Source organism: Aethalodelphis obliquidens, unplaced genomic scaffold (assembly GCF_003676395.1).
Source record: "Aethalodelphis obliquidens isolate GAN/ISIS:26980383/991018 unplaced genomic scaffold, ASM367639v1 scaffold1, whole genome shotgun sequence".
Taxonomy (NCBI): Eukaryota; Metazoa; Chordata; class Mammalia; order Artiodactyla; family Delphinidae; genus Aethalodelphis; species Aethalodelphis obliquidens.
Window position 1 is genome coordinate 61032983 of NW_020837945.1, and position 16681 is coordinate 61049663.

The 16681-nt window shown below is 34.3% G+C and overlaps 2 protein-coding genes across 2 annotated transcripts in view; one reads left to right on the plus strand and one right to left on the minus strand.

Annotated features, from left to right (window-relative positions):
* The window catches only part of ZBTB20 (zinc finger and BTB domain containing 20), a 797288-nt gene that overhangs the window by 664997 nt on the left and 115610 nt on the right, over positions 1–16681 (minus strand). The gene's annotated exons all lie outside the window — the stretch shown is intronic.
* Positions 5508–6303, plus strand: LOC113619813 (60S ribosomal protein L9-like). The gene is made up of 2 exons (XM_027105212.1): positions 5508–5596; positions 5686–6303. The coding sequence occupies exons 1-2, from the start codon at positions 5551–5553 to the stop codon at positions 6216–6218; spliced, it is 579 nt and encodes a 192-aa protein (XP_026961013.1). The 5' UTR covers positions 5508–5550; the 3' UTR covers positions 6219–6303.

The window sequence follows — 16681 nt, forward strand, 5'->3', positions numbered from 1 at the left end:
AGCAATCCCAAGCATTGAAATTGAGACTGTGATTAAAAATCTTCCAACAAACAAAAGCCCAGGACCAGATGGCTTCACAGGCGAATTCTATCAAACACTCAGAGAAGAGCTAACACCTATCCTTCTCAAAATCTTCCAGAATACAGCAGAGGGAGGAACACTCCCAAACACATTCTACGAGGCCACCATCACCCTGACACCAAAACCAGACAAAGATGTCACAAAGAAAGAAAACTACAGGCCAATATCACTGATGAATATAGATGCAAATATCCTCAACAAAATACTAGCAAACAGAATCCAACAGCACATTAAAAGGATCATACACCATGATAAAGTAGGGTTTATCCCAGGAATGCAAGCATTCTTCAATATACGCAAATCAATCAATTGATACACCATATTAACAAATGGAAGGAGGAAAACCATATGATCATCCTAATAGATGCAGAGAAAGCTTACATCAAAATTCAACACCCATTTATGATATAAACTCTCCAGAAAGTAGGCATACAGGGAACTTACCTCAACATAATAAAGGCCATATATCATAAACCCACAGCCAACATCATCCTCAATGGTGAAAAACTGAAACCATTTCCACTAAGATCAGGAACGAGAAAAGGTTGTCCACTCTCACCACTATTATTCAACATAGTTTCGGAAGTTTTAGCCACAGCAATCAGAAAAGAAAAAATAAATAAAAGGAGTCCAAATTGGAAAAGAAGAAGTAAAGCTGTCACTGTTTGCAGATGCCATGATACTATACATAGAGAATCTTAAGATGCTACCATAAAACTCCTAGAGCTAATCAATGAATTTGGTAAAGTAGCAGGATACAAAATGAATGCACAGAAATCTCTTGCATTCCTATAAACTAATGATGAAAAATCTGAAAGTGAAATTAAGAAAACACTGCCATTTACCACTGCAACAAAAAGAATACAATATCTAGGAATAAACCTACCCAAGGAGACAAAAGACACTTATGCAGAAAATTATAAGAAACTGATGAAAGAAATTAAAGATGGTACAAATAGATGGCTAAATATACCATGTTCTTGGATTGGAAGAATCAACATTGTGAAAATGACTCTACTACCCAGAGCAATCTACAAATTCAATGCAATCCCTATCAAACTACCACTGGCATTTTTCACAGAACTAGAACAAAAAATTTCACAATTTGTATGGAAACACAAAAGACACCAAATAGCCAAAGCAATCTTGAGAAAGAAAAATGGAGCTGGAGGAATCAGGCTCCCTGGTTTCAGACTATACTACAAAGCTACAGTAATCAAGACAGTATGGTACTGGCACCAAAACAGAAAGATAGATCAATGGAACAGGATAGAAAGCCCAGAGATAAACCCATGCACATATGGTCACCTTATATTTGATAAAGGAAGCAAGAATATACAATGGAGAAAAGATAGCTCTTCAATAAGTCATGCTGGGAAAACTGGACAGGTACATGTAAAAGTATGAAATTAGAACACTCCCTAACACCATATACAAAAATAAGCTCAAAATGGATTAAAGACCTAACTGTAAGGTCAGACACTATTAAACTCTTAGAGGAAAACATAGGCAGAACGCTCCAGGACATAAATCACAGCAAGATCCTTTTTGACCCACCTCCTAGAGAAATGGAAATAAAAACAAAAATAAACAAATGGGACCTAATGAAACTTAAAACCTTTTGCAGAGCAAAGGAAAACATAAACAAGACGAAAAGACAACCCTCAGAATGGGAGAAAATATTTCCCAATGAAGCAACTGACAAAAGATTAATCTCCAAAATTTACAAGCAGCTCATGCTGCTCAATATCAAAAGAACAAACAATCCAATCCAAAAATGGGCAGAAGACCTAAATAGACATTTCTCCAAAGAAGACATACAGATGGCCAACAAACACATGAAAGAATGCTCAACATCATTAATCATTAGAAAAATGCAAATCAAAACTACAATGTGATATCATCTCACACTGGTCAGAATGGTCATCATCAAAAAATCTACAAACAATAAATGCTGGAGAGAGTGTGGAGAAAAGGGAACCCTCTGTTGGTGGGAATGTAAATTGCTATAGCCACTATGGAGAACAGTATGGAGTTTCCTTAAAAAACTACAAATAGAACTACCATTTGACCCAGCAATCTCACTACTGGGCATATACCCTGCAAAAACCATAATTCAAAAAGAGTCATGTACCACAATGTTCATTGCAGCTCTGTTTACAATAGCCAGGACATGGAACCAACCTAGGTGTCCATCGACAGATGAATGGATAAAAAAGATGTGGCACATATATACAAAGAAACGAAATTGAGTTATTTGTAGTGAGGTGGATGGACCTACAGTCTGTCATAGAGAGTGAAGTAAGTCAGAAAGAGAAAAACAAATACCATATGCTAACACATATATATGGAATCTAAAAATAAATGTTCATGAAGAACCTAGGGGCAAGACGGGAATAAAGACGCAGACCTACTAGAGAATGGGCTTGAGGATATGGGGAGGGGAAAGGTAAGCTGGGACAAAGTGAGAGAGTGGCATGGACATATATACACTACCAAACGTAAAATAGATAGCTAGTGGGAAGCAGGTGCATAGCACAGGGAGATCAGCTCTGTGCTTTGTGACCACCTAGAGGGGTGGGATAGGGAGGGTGGGAGGGAGGGGGATGCAAGAGGGAAGAGATATGGGGATACATGTATATGTATACTGATTCACTTTGCTATAAAGGAGAAACTAACACACCATTTTCAAGCAATTATACTCCAAAAAAGATGTTAAAAAAAAAAAAAAAAAACTTACCTATTGGTTAATCCCATCTTTCCCCTCAAGACATACCTCCTGATAGGTGTCTTGGGAAAACAGTCTCACAAATTAAGTCACACTGGATATTAAAAGAGTAAAGCATGTACATCACATCTCTTTTGCGTATTAGTAAGTCATTCTATTTGAAAGGAACTGGTTGCTAATGCCGGGAATTTTAACTGTATAGTTAGCTGTTTTGAAAGAAATTTTAAGAAGAACCTCCTCATACACTTCAATCACAACAGCAAGGGGTTAAAAATTCCACATAAAACGTGCCTTTATATGCCTTGACATTATTATTTTTAAACAAACAGCATGCTGCATATTTATTCACTTAGGAAATACAATTATATCTAATTACGATTGCTAGTAGTAGTAGTTACTGTTCGTAGCTACTGTTACTAAAAGGGACTATATTGATTTAAAATTATAAAAGTTTGCCTTATTGTTTGATGTTATTATGAAGGTTTACTTCAGATACAAAATTTAGCACAGGACTGTTTTTTAATTGGAAATGCATGATTCTCACAATAATAGGAGTAAAATAAAATCAGACATATTTAAATATATCAAAAAAATGATTCATTGAATCACATAATCAAAATTGTACCTATTGAGGAAAACACAGATTATTTAATGTAATTCTTATAGGAAAAAATAATTTAATATCTGTGAACTTAGGTTTTCTCCCCTGTAAAATGAAGGGTTTAAATCAGAATAAGTTCTGTGTTTGCTCCCAGGCTTGATACCTATGTGAATATTTTGCATAAATATTTCCCGATTCTCCTATGACATGAAATTTTACAGATTCTGCAATATCATAATGAAGGAGTCTGCATTAATAGTTGAAACCTCTTCTATATTTGTGTCACCAATGTTAACAATGCCTAACCCAAAGTAATTGGCATAATAAATTTAAGTGGATAGATTGAAGATTGTATAAACAGAAAAACACACTGATGTAAAGGAATGTTACAAAGTCAGGGATATATCTCAATATCCAGAGACATTTAATGAGAGACATGGAAGACACAGGAATGAGTATTTTTACAGATTTCAAGCTTCAATGGGAAGCTTAAGAAATAACTAATGTTTAATTTGGGGGTCAAGGCAAGATATTTTAAAATGGAGAAAATTGAAGTAAGTTAAATAAGGTCCATTCTCACTAGGACTATTTATGACGATTCTCCCTCATCCACTTTCTGCTGTTCACTGTACTATGCTTACTGACAATCTATCCCAAATAACTCCTGGTAGTCTGAAATCATTTCATCATTAATATATAAATGTCTCACTTCAATTGTACGAATCTCAGATCTCATCTCACCAAAGTTTTCTGAAAGTTAATTGTTCTTCACCTAGTATCTTTAGAACTCAATTTCCTCATCCGTAGAACAATAATACCTAATCACAGAGTTATTGTGACAATGAGATAGACTCAATGCATGTTGTATTTTCATTTATTTATCTTCCAATCCACTATCATTATCCTTCTACTTGAGGTCAATCCCTCCACTTGTATACTTGATTTTTATACCCTCCTAAAATCTCTGAGACTTTGCTCTATCAATTATCACTTCTCTCCCCTTATCTTCAGTGTCTTCTTTACTGGCTCCTTATTTTTCAGAACATGTAAATCACCTTCATCCTAATGCAAATCCCCTTGACCTGTGCCTCCCTTTAGCAAAATCTCTCCCTTCTTTTCTCACTTCTGTTCATTGAATTAGGTAAACAAAAAAATTTAAAGAATTTATTTTTCAATGTGAAAAACACGTGGGTTTATAAAAAGAAAAATATAGAAAATAAAAAGCAAAAATAACAAGAGCAAAAAAAAAATCCCCAAACCAAAACAATAACAACAAAAAACACCTGTTGTCAAACACAGGCATTTCTTTACAGGTGTAATGTATAGTCACTATAACTAAAATGGACCCTTTAACTAAAGTTTCAATTCTAGTTTTTCGACCTAATAAACCTATATGTCATTTCTCCCCAAAAGGCTCATAAATGTAGTGCAACCCCTATTAGAAGTCCAATGAAATTGAAAGTTGGGCAGGAGGTGTAGGGGAGTGGGGGGCAGGGACCATGATTAAGTTATTCTAAAGTTATTATGGAAGAAATTACTGGATGAAAATAGTCAATAATTTTATAAAATGAAAAAATAATAAAAGGGGACTCTCATTAACAGGTTTAAACTGTAATTGTAAAAGCCACAATTGTTAAAATAGCATAGTCCAAGTAAAGAATACAGAAACTGAAAGAACTGAAGAGAAAAAATAGAAAGGCTGGAAATGGAATAGAAAGGCATGAAACAAACCCATTTGTAAATTAAGTATTTAGCATATGATAAATAATGCATTTCAAATCAACGGGGAAAACATAGATTTTTCAATTGATGGTGCTGGGACAACTGGTTAAATATTTAGAACAGAGTAAATTTAGAGCCTATCTCACACTGTATATCAAAATAAAATTCCAGATGGTTTAAAGAGTTATATGTAAACAATGAAACCATAAAAGAACTAGAAGCAAATATAGGAAGATTTTTAATCTAAGTGGGAGAGGTCTTTCTAAGCATAAGAGCGAAGGCAGAAGCCATTAGGAAAATATAGCAGGTTTTTTAAAAAATAGTAGATTTGAACGTATAAAAAATGAAAAGTTCTATATAGCAAAAACAAACAACATTAAAAGTCAAATAATAGCTCTTTGCCGCATCTACTGCGAGAATGAAGACCATTCTCAGCAATCAGACTGTCGACATTCCAGAAAATGGTACGAGACTTGGTGCTTGCATTTTTCTTACATCTTTACTACACGCTCTATACCTTGTTCCGAGACCTCACGAATACGTTCTCTCCTAGTCGACATTACTCTGAAGGGACGCACAGTTATTGTGAAGGGCCCCAGAGGCACCCTGCGGAGGGACTTTAATCACATAAATGTAGAACTCAGTCTCCTTGGGAAGAAAAAGAAGAGGCTCCGGGTTGACAAATGGTGGGGGAATAGGAAGGAACTGGCCACTGTTCGCACTATCTGTAGTCATGTACAGAACATGATCAAGGGTGTTACACTGGGCTTCCGTTACAAGATGAGGTCTGTGTATGCTCACTTCCCCATCAACGTTGTTATTCAGGAGAATGGTTCTCTTGTTGAAATCCGAATTTTTTGGGGTGAAAAATACATCCGCAGGGTTCGGATGAGGCCAGGTGTTGCTTGTTCAGTATCTCAAGCCCAGAAAGATGAGTTGATTCTTGAAGGAAATGACATTGAACTTGTGTCAAATTCAGCTGCTTTGATTCAGCAAGCCACAACAGTAAAAAACAAGGATATCAGAAAAATTTTGGATGGTATCTATGTTTCTAAAAAAGGAACAGTTCAGCAGGCTGATGAATAAGATCTGAGTGATCCAGTTACAGAAACCGCAAGAGGCCAGGCTCATATGTGATATTTTAAAAATGAATAAAAGCTCTTTTGACTTGGAAAAAAAAAAGTCAAATAATAAATTCAGAAAAAACTATTTGCAACATGTGACAGAATACCATGTAGCAATATTTTTAAAGTCCTGTGAAAATAATTAAAAATCTTTGAAAAAATGATCAGTGTATGCTATTAAATGAAGAAAATGTTACAAAACAGTATATATGTTATGATCCCAACTTTGTAACATATATGTTTGTTTGGGTATAATGGCTTCCAACACACACCATGTTTATAATCTCCATGCTTTTTCTCACGCAGTTCCCTCTGACCTAAGAGATATTCCCTCCCTCATCTAGTCATCTCCTATTCATTTTTCAAGGATCATTTCCTATATCTCCACAGACACCAAGAAGTTTTCCCTGAATTTTCAGGCTGCAATAGGTGCCTTCCTTTGTTTACCAGTAGCATACTGTTGCATACCATCAAGTTATTATTACATATATTAATATCTGTGTGTGCATATATCATTCCACTCCTATGAGTGAAGTTCCTCAAGAGAAAGGACTATATTTACTTCTCTCTTATTCCCAGTGCCTATCACTATAACTAACATGTACCACACATTCGAAAAATATGATTTTGAAATATTGCTGAAATCTCTTTTAATCAGGATTATTCAAAAATAGAGCTAATGTCGGGCTTCCCTGGTGGCGCAGTGGTTGAGAGTCCGCCTGCCGATGCAGGGGACGCGGGTTCGTGCCCTGGTCTGGGAAGATCCCACATGCTGCGGAGCAGCTGGGCCCGTGAGCCATGGCCGCTGAGCCTGCGCGTCCGGAGCCTGTGCTCCACAACGGGAGAGGCCACAACAGTGAGAGGCCCGCATACAGCAAAAAAAACAAAAAAACAAACAAAAAAAAATAGAGCTAATGTCAATTGGGAGTCAAACAGTATAAGAAGGATCAAACAGTATAAAAAGGCTGAAAGAAAAAAAAAAAACTTATCTACTTAATGAGAGTTTATTCTGTCCTTCTTGCCAAGACAGACCAGAAGCTTCCTTCAGTATAGAACTCAATGATTCACCCTAGAGCACCTTCAGTACATATTGATCTTTTAAAAAATCTAAAGACATACACCACTTACAGACTGTGTCCCACAATTTATCACTTAAAGTTTATTGTTATTTAATTATTTCTCATTTGTGAATACTTTCTCTCTCATCAGATGTTGACCTCTATTACAGGAAGAGACCATGCCCTATTCTAATTAGGTATCTTATTATGTATTTGGCTAAATAGCTTAGTATTTGAATAAACTTTCAATATATACTTATTTTATTTATAGCTTTGAATAATTTTCTATGTTTTTATATACATCTCTTCCTTATTCTCTAGGACAGGGCAAGTCAACTCCAATTTCCTTCCTTCTCCATCACCATTCAAAATGGGAGATATATACTGAGTAACACAGAAATACTCACACTTGCTGAGTAAACCTGCTATTATCTCATCAGAAGAACAGCTTCATCTGTGTTAACCTAGCTGTGCTAGGCCATGATCTTTCTAAATTTTCATGAATTAGTGAAGGTAATATTGCCTCAGTTTTCTAATAAGAGGATATTAAATGACCTCATCTCTATTCAATAATAGGTCTTCTTGAGCTAAATCATGAGAGGGGGTACTAGTAAGAATTTTTTTGTTAGTCAAAACATTTTTCTACATATAAACTAGTATATGCAATGTCCCAAAACATACAGTACTACTTACTGCTAATGCCAATTTACTGCAACATTGCTTGATATATTCCAAAGTTTTCCAATAAGCTATTGACTTCCTATAGGTTAGAAATAAAATCATTATATTTAAATTATTAAATGCCAAGGAAGAAAGTAATCTTTTTCTCCTTCTTATGTCTTTGTTTTACAAAACTATTGTCTTACGGGACATGAAAACAACTAAAAACAAAAAATTATATGGTGTAGTTAATTGAAAAAATGCTTTTGCTGCACACAGAAATTGACACTAAGTGCGGTATTAGCAGGAAATCAGTGATTTTCAATTGACATTGCACAGGAAATCGTTTAGTGTCAATTGATATTAAATGGGTAAAATTGTACTGAATTAGTACAAAATGATTTGGTAGAAAGAAATGTGCTTCCATTAGGTGATTTGATATTAAGTGGGCTCAAATGTAATAAGTTTTAGAGGTCACTAGTCAACAAAAATTAGGGCATGGTATCCAACCCTGAATACATCAGACTGGTTGCTTTTAACATATTTATCAAAAGATAAGTTAGTGTCATACTATCAAGACAAAATTGTCTCCCTTTGAGCTTTCAAGAGAAGTGGGAAAATTCAATTGTTTTAAATGAGTTAAATTAACCAGTGGTAAGAATCATGACTTCTTGGGCCTATTTGGTGGTCCTAATCCTTTTAAAAATATATTTTATAGAATTTTTCATGTGAAATAAAAGGCAAAATAATAGCATGTTTTATGTAATAAGGTCCAGATTGAGTTCTTTCTATAAAACTGCTTTGACAGTAAGCACACAATAAATTATTGGTTGAATGAGTGATATGATTGGATATTATGAAGAAATCTCTTTATAGGTCTTTAAAGAAACCTGTGATTTTTTTTTAAACCTGAGTAATGGGGAAAGGAAAGTATGTAGATGCAGGAGATATGGGGAGGGGGGAAGAGACAGGAGGAGATAAGTTATATAGTAGCTACAAGAAAGAACAAGTTGCTGGGCTTCCCTGGTGGCGCAGTAGCTGAGAGTCTGCCTGCCGATGCAGGGGACACGGGTTCGTGCCCCGGTCTGGGAAGATCCCACATGCTGCGGAGCGGCTGGGCCCGTGATGGCCCCTGAGCCTGCACGTCCGAAGCCTGTGCTCCACAACGGGAGAGGCCACAACAGTGAGAGGCCCATGTACCGCAAAAACAAAACAAAACAAAAAAAGAACAAGTTGCATAAATATTTTAGAATATTTGCTAGGGATAGAAGTGCAGATGTTTGATGTATAAAAATCACATGTTATTCATCATACAAAAACAATTATGGGGTAAAAGACAAATACACAATATTCTTGAATAGCCAAAATAATCCTGAAAAAGAAGAATGAAGCTGGAGGACTCATATCTCCTGATGTCAAAACTTACTAAAAAGTTATAGTATTCAAAACAGTGTGGTAGAACATAAATAAAGACATATAGAACCATAAAATAGACTAGAGTCCAGAAATAAATCCTCACATATTATGGTCACATGATTTTCATTAAGAGTGCCAAGACCATTCAATGGGAAAGACAGTCTTTTCAACAAATGGTGCTAGGAAAACTGGATATCCTTATACAAAAGAATGAAATTGGACCCTTACCTAACACCATATACAAAAATTACTCAAAATGGATCCATGACCTAAATGCAAGACCTAAAATTATAAAACATTAGAAGAAAACATAGCATAAAAGCTTGACAACATTGAATTTAGCAATGGCTTCTTGGATATGACACCAAAGGCACACGCAACAAAAGAAAAAGTAGACAAATTGGACTTAATATATTTTTTTTAATCTGTGCATCAAAAGACACTATCAACAGTGTAAAAAAGGAACATATAGGAGTAAACATTTGCAAATCATATATCTGATAAGGGACTGATATCAAGAATACACAAAGAACATCTAAAACTCAACAACAACAAATAAACAAACACCCTGATTCAAAAATAGGCAAACACTTGAACAGACATTTCTCAAAAGAAGATATACAAATAGCCAATTAACATATGAAAAGATGCTCAACATCACTAATTATTAGGGAAATACAAATCAAAACTACTATGAGATACTACCCCGTACTCATTAGGATGACTACTATCAAAACAAACAAAACAAAACAAAACCCTCCAGAAAATAACAAGTGTTGACGGGATGTGGAGAATGTAGAATGCTTGTACACAATTGGTGGGAATGTAAAATGTTACAGCCACTGTGGAAAACCACATGGCAGTTCCTCCAAAAGTTAAAAACAGAATTACCATATGATCCAGCAATTCCATTTCTGGGTATATACTAAAAACAATTGAAAGCCAGGTCTCAAAGAGGTATTTGTACACCCATGTTCATAATAGCATTATTCACAATAGCTAAAACATAGGAGAAACCCAAGTGTCCATGGATGGATGAATGAATAAGCAAAATGTAATATACACATACAGTGCAATATTAGCCTTAAAAAGGAGGGAAATTCTGACATATGCTACAACATGGGTGAACCTTGAGGATATTATGCTAAGTGAAATAAGCCAAGCAAAAAAAGACAAATACTGTATGATTCCACTTATTTGAGGTGCTTAGAGAAGTCAAAATCAGAGTCAGAAAGTAGAATGATGGTTTCCAGGGGATGGGGGGAGACAGGAGAATATGGAGTTTTTATTTAATGTGTATAGTTTCAATTTTTCAAAATCAAAAAAGTTCTTGAGATGAGTGGTGGTGATGGTTGCACAGCAATATAAGTGCCAGTTAAAAATGGTTGAAGATGGTAAATATTATATTAATTTTACCACAATAAAAATAAAAGGGGTAAAAATGGTGGGAGAGCTTTGTAACTTTTTACTTGCCCTTGCCCCTCCAAAAAAGAACAAACAAAAAATTGATGGGGAAATCACCCTTCTAGGCATTGGGCTAAAGAAATAGTATGACTTTCTTTTTCTAATTTGGCCAAGAGAATGAAAAAATAATCCTTTGAAAGAACTCTAATCCCTCAAAGAACTTATCATGAAGGTACAAAAAGTAAACCAAGAATATTCCCTAAGATTAGCAGGAAGCAATCCAAAATAAAACTCAGTTTCATCCCTGAAGGAATGAAATTAGTTTTACAATGAAGCGAGCGCTACATTCAGGACAATCTTTAAGAGACAGGGAAGTTACTAATTCAAATGGGTGATACAGAGAAAACTGATAGGATAATGATAATAAGTTATGATAATTATTATTTACTGAGCTCTTACTAATGACAAGCACAATATTCAGCATTCTTCATAAAATATCACAATTCTTTCCTTAACAATCTGATGAGATCCACCTAGTTTAGAAACAAAGACCATGAGATTAAGAAAACTGACCAAAGTCACAAACACAGAGTAGTGTAGTTGTTAAACCTACATCTATCCAAAGTCATGAATTTTAACTAAGTAAATAGGACTTTCAAAACTTAGATATAGTTGGTAGTTTAAAACAAAAATCCTCTTACAAAATACCTGAATCTAAACTATTCTAAAAAACAATTGGAGCTGAGACACATAAGAGCTAGCAGGCTTTGAGTAGAAGTATGAATATACTGGATGACTTAATCTGCGGTGGGAAGGGGTTTTAAGCAGTGATTGACAGGAGATTAGTATAAAAAACACATGACTGAACCTAGATATGGCTATTCCTTTAAATTTTGCTTTGAGTGCTATTTTTTAAATAAAAATAACTACTAGAAACATTCATTCTTTATTATTTTAATGTACAGAATTCCATTTTAATTTCTAAACAGTGCAAATGAGTTGAAAATTGTGATTAAATAATTAACTCAGTTATCCTAACCATAGAAAATTTAGCCATATTCTAACAGTGAAGTTTCACACAGGTGCCACTACCATCTATGTAGTCACACATGACTAAGCTATAGTCAAATGTATAAAAAAGAAATAAGCAGCTTTTCAGGATTAAACTTCCAATCTAAAGCCTACATATGATGATAAATGTCACAGTTTCAAAGACCTACAAGGAAAATCTATACAAGTTTGAAGGGAGGTTAACCAATACACATTAATCCAAAATGCATTTGTGAAGAGAGGAAAGCAAGCACTCACAAACCAATCTTCAATGAAAAAGCTTGTTCCTTGAGTACATAATAACACCATAAAACACTAAAAGAGCACAAGAAGAAATACAACACAAGAAGAACACTGACTTGGCCTTATAGGGTTTAAAATCTAAACAGAAAGTTAAAAATTACAAACAAATAGATGAAACACAACCAGTCACATCAGTAAATATACTGCACATACTTAGTAAATTCCTAAGTATTCAAGAAAGTAAGAAGTGAAAATAACATGCATTACTTGTTTATTGGACTAAACTCATGCCAGGGAAGTTTTCTTAAGATACTTTTTGCTGTATCAATCATATTTTTCCTTGAATTTTTATTATAAAATTGAAGGTATATTTTCCTGAAACAAGTTTATCTCTAAATATAAAGAATGTATCCAAACTTAGAGAAGTCACAAATTCCATAAAAAATATATGCTTTTATAAATTATTAACATTGTTGTGCTATATTCAATGGAAATGCTAAAAACACTGAAATTTAAATTATACTGTAGTTCTAAAAACTACTAAATACTTTGCTTAATATGTCTGCAATATGAAAGTGGCAAAATCCAAAAATTTAGCATTTTAGCATAATATTTTCAATAGTTTTTAACCAGTGCATGGTGTCTATATTTAATTCACACAATTTTTGCCCTTTTGTTTAATTTTTTCTCCTTCTTTACTGATGATTACTTGGCTCCTTCTCTAACATTATTATTAGATAATATCTCAGTGAACTGTTACTGTATCCTTAGATAGAAAGAGATAGTATCTCCAGTAAGGTCAATATGAGTCAACTGTGTGACATGAACATTTTTAAAAAATCAGATTAAATCTTAAACTGTGCTAACAGAATAACAGTATCTAGAATGAGAGAGATAACATTCCCACTCTCGTCAACAATGATCAGATGACATGATCAATGTTGTGATACAGAGTGACCCAGAACTACTATAATATTCAAAGAAAGGGGACAAAAATGGTGCAAGACTAGAATCCTAACAGACAAGAGATAGTTGAAAGAATCAAGGGAATTGCATGTTACTACTTATGGGATTGGGGGAATAACTAGAATAAGAAAGGTTTCAAATATTTGAAAACTTCATATTATATTTACTCTGCATGGCCTCAAGGGATATACTAAAATAATGGGTTGAGAATACTAGATATAGATTTCAACTCAAAGTAAATAAGAACGTCTTAACATAAGAATTGCTCACACACAATATGATATCTCACCTGAGATATTAATGAGAATATGGAAACTGGAGGTGTCTGTTCACAATGTGGGGAGTTGGACTAGATTACCCTTAACAGCAATTTTACCATATGATTCTATGATTCTTCTCAAAGCAAAGAACTGAAATATTTAATCTTGCTGAGCCATGGATGTTTTTCTCATGGTGCCTGAAATCTGCAGTTATCAATTTACTATTGTCTGATTTTTATTAGTAAAATATTAAAAAGTTGTTCTTTTCCCATTTAATAAGTAGTCTGTGCAATGGTGATTGCTTTTCAAAAGCTGTTGTTGATTTTTTTATTTCTAAACACTTTTTATAGGAGTATAGTTGCTTTACAATGTTGTGTTAGTTTCTACAGTACAGCAAAGTGAATCAGCTATATGTATACATATATTCCCTCTTTTTTGGATTTCCTTCTCATTTAGGTCACCACAGAGAACTGAGTAGAGTTCCCTGTGCTATACAGTAGGTTTTCATTAGTTATCTATTTTATACATAGTATCAATAGTGTATATATGTCAATCCCAATCTCCCAATTTATCCCACCTCTCCCTCTTTCTCCCTTGGTATCCATATGTTGGTTCTCTATGTCTGCGTCTCTATTTCTGTTTTGTAAATAAGATCATCTATACCAATTTTTTCAGATTCCACATATATGCATTAACATACAATATTTGTTTTTCTCTTTCTGACTTACTTCACTCTGTATGACAGTCTCTAGGTCCATCCACGTCTTCGATGATTTTTTACTTCAAGTAGTGTGGCCTGACAAAGTGCTAAATGACTCCCTGATTGAATCATTCAATCATTCATTCAGCAAATATTTATTCAGAGCCTGATATGTGCCAGAGACTGCAAGGTGGCAGACAAAAAGAGAGAACAAGATAGAGCCTCTGCTTACAATCTGTTGGAATAAGTAGACACACACACACAAATTGTCATTTTATAGAGTATTGGGTCTTATTCTAGAAGCATGTGCTCTGAGAGCATACTGAAATGATGTTTAACCTTCCCTGGAGAATCAGGCAAGACTTCACAGAGGAATTGATATTTGAGCTGGATTTTTAAAAAATTACTAGAATTTCACTAGGTAATAAGAGAAGAGAATGACATTTTAGGCAGAGGAAGCATCATGTTCTCTGAGGAATGGAAGTACATGATGTGTTTAGGAGAAATGGCAAAAAGTTTGGTAAAGCTAAGTGTAAGACATGTAGTGAGGAGAAAATGAAAATAAGATTGATGAAGTAGTTTGTGGTTAAATACCTGAGGACAATATAAGGATTTGTGTTTACCTTGAGCACAAAAAGAAGATGTTTCCAGGTAGAAGGGTGTCATGATCAGATTTGCATTTAAAAAAATTTATGAGTGACAGTGTAAGAAATTCGTTTCTTTCATATATATTTTTTTCTTTGAAACATATTTCAGGGGGAGTTGAATTCTCCAAATACTGGCATTAGCAAGGGTAAGTTAATAGGCACCAGATGGCAGAATCGAGTGCCCAATTACTTATAATATCATTTATTATTTCTGAGCCTCTATTTTTGACTTAAATAATTCCTTAGTCAAAAGTTCCATTAAAAGAATGAATCTTGGGCTTCCCTGGTGGCACAGTGGTTGAGAGCCCGCCTGCCGATGCAGGGGACACGGGTTCTTGCCCTGGTCCGGGAAGATCCCACATGCCTCGGAGAGGCTGGGCTCGTGAGCCATGGCTGCTGAGCCTGCGCGTCTGGAGTCTGTGCTCCGCAACAGGAGAGGCCACAGCGGTGAGAGACCCGCGTACCGCAAAAAAAAAAAAAAAAAAAAAAAAGAATGAATCTTATTTGGACTGACTGATATGAAGTATATTACTGTAAAGGGAATAAGCACTTTTAAAGAGTTAAAGCCCATGCTGACACATAAAGGGGAAAAGGCATTTAACTCAAGGAGGATAAAGATATCTAGATCAAATTAAAAGTACAACCTTGAGTTCATTGGGCTTTTAAATTTCTCTTGCAGAAGTTGTCATTTATTTTGAAATAATAATAAATACATGTGTACACCCCCTAAAATTTGTAAACCATTTTGTATTCATCATGTCTCTTCTCTCTCTTGTTACCCATCATGACTATATCAACAAACATTACTATTCTCATTTTAGCAGGAATGAAACAGGCTCATATAAATTAGATTACATGCTCAGTTTATGTTACAGTTAATAAATGATAGTGTCAAAGCCAAACCTCTAGTTTCTGATTATAAGTCCAGTCCTTGGTTCGCTTTGTCATGTTTCACAACTGAAAACAGTTGCAGAACTAGGACAAAGTTAAGATAAGGAGATGACAGAACCAAATAACTCTATGCAATTCTATGGAAAATAGAGAAAAAGAGAATGCAAATAGTATAAATTGGATTGCACCCTTTTCTGAGAATTATTTTTGAAGAATTTTCATGCCAAAGAAAATAATAACCAATATTTAAGTCCACCAGGAAATTTACATTGAAGAAATTCTTTACATTTTTTTTGGTTGGAGTTGATAATTTATTGATGACATGATTGACAAGTCACACAGAAATGATTTGTAACTTAAGTCCTAAAAAATTTCAAGTGGCTATATACTCCTTATGGAGAAATCAGTTCTGCCTGCCCTACATCATCATACCTTTAAAAATAGGCACAAAAATTTGAATACTTAATAGTGAAATCATATATTTAGTAGTACAGAAGGGCTTCCTCTATTTTCTAAGGGACTATCTATAATAACTCATCCTAGATTATGACAATAAAAAGTTTTTCTTTTCTCAGAGAGTTTATTCTATAAGTGAGAGGTAACTTTTTTTTGCAAATTTGAAAAATGTTCATGAGATCTACATCAAGAAGCTACATATTTCTCATACTTTATCATCATACTACATTTCTGCAACCAAACTAAAAAGAAAGTTATGCAAACAATAGGGACTAATACCTTTGATCATAAGTGTTGTAATCCAAAGTTAGATCTAACTTTTTGATTTAACACAAAGGGAGAAAATAATTACCTAAAGATATGTCATTTGAAAATTTTTCAGTAACTTCTATCTCTAGAAATTCTGATTTTTCCAGATTTTCACTACATCTTTCTAGAAATATACATCCATTTCCTTGCTTTACCCTGGAGATATTGTTTTTACTCATAAAGTCTCATGTTGACAATATTTCAAATCTTGACTTATAATTTATATGATACCAGAATGAATCAGCAAATTTCATATGTGATAACTTAAAAAAATAGTTTAACCCTGAAAATATATTCTCTGAAAGAGTTTATAACTTCCATAAATGAATTATAAAAAGGTAGCTGGAGCCAAGAAAAAGTTCATC

Excerpts from the sequence above, each read along its gene's own strand:
- LOC113619813 (XM_027105212.1), top strand. The coding sequence starts at position 5,551 with ATGAAGACCATTCTCAGCAATCAGACTGTCGACATTCCAGAAAATG. Across the intron at positions 5,597-5,685 it reads TGTCGACATTCCAGAAAATG|TCGACATTACTCTGAAGGGA; the intron begins GTACGAGACTTG and ends GTTCTCTCCTAG.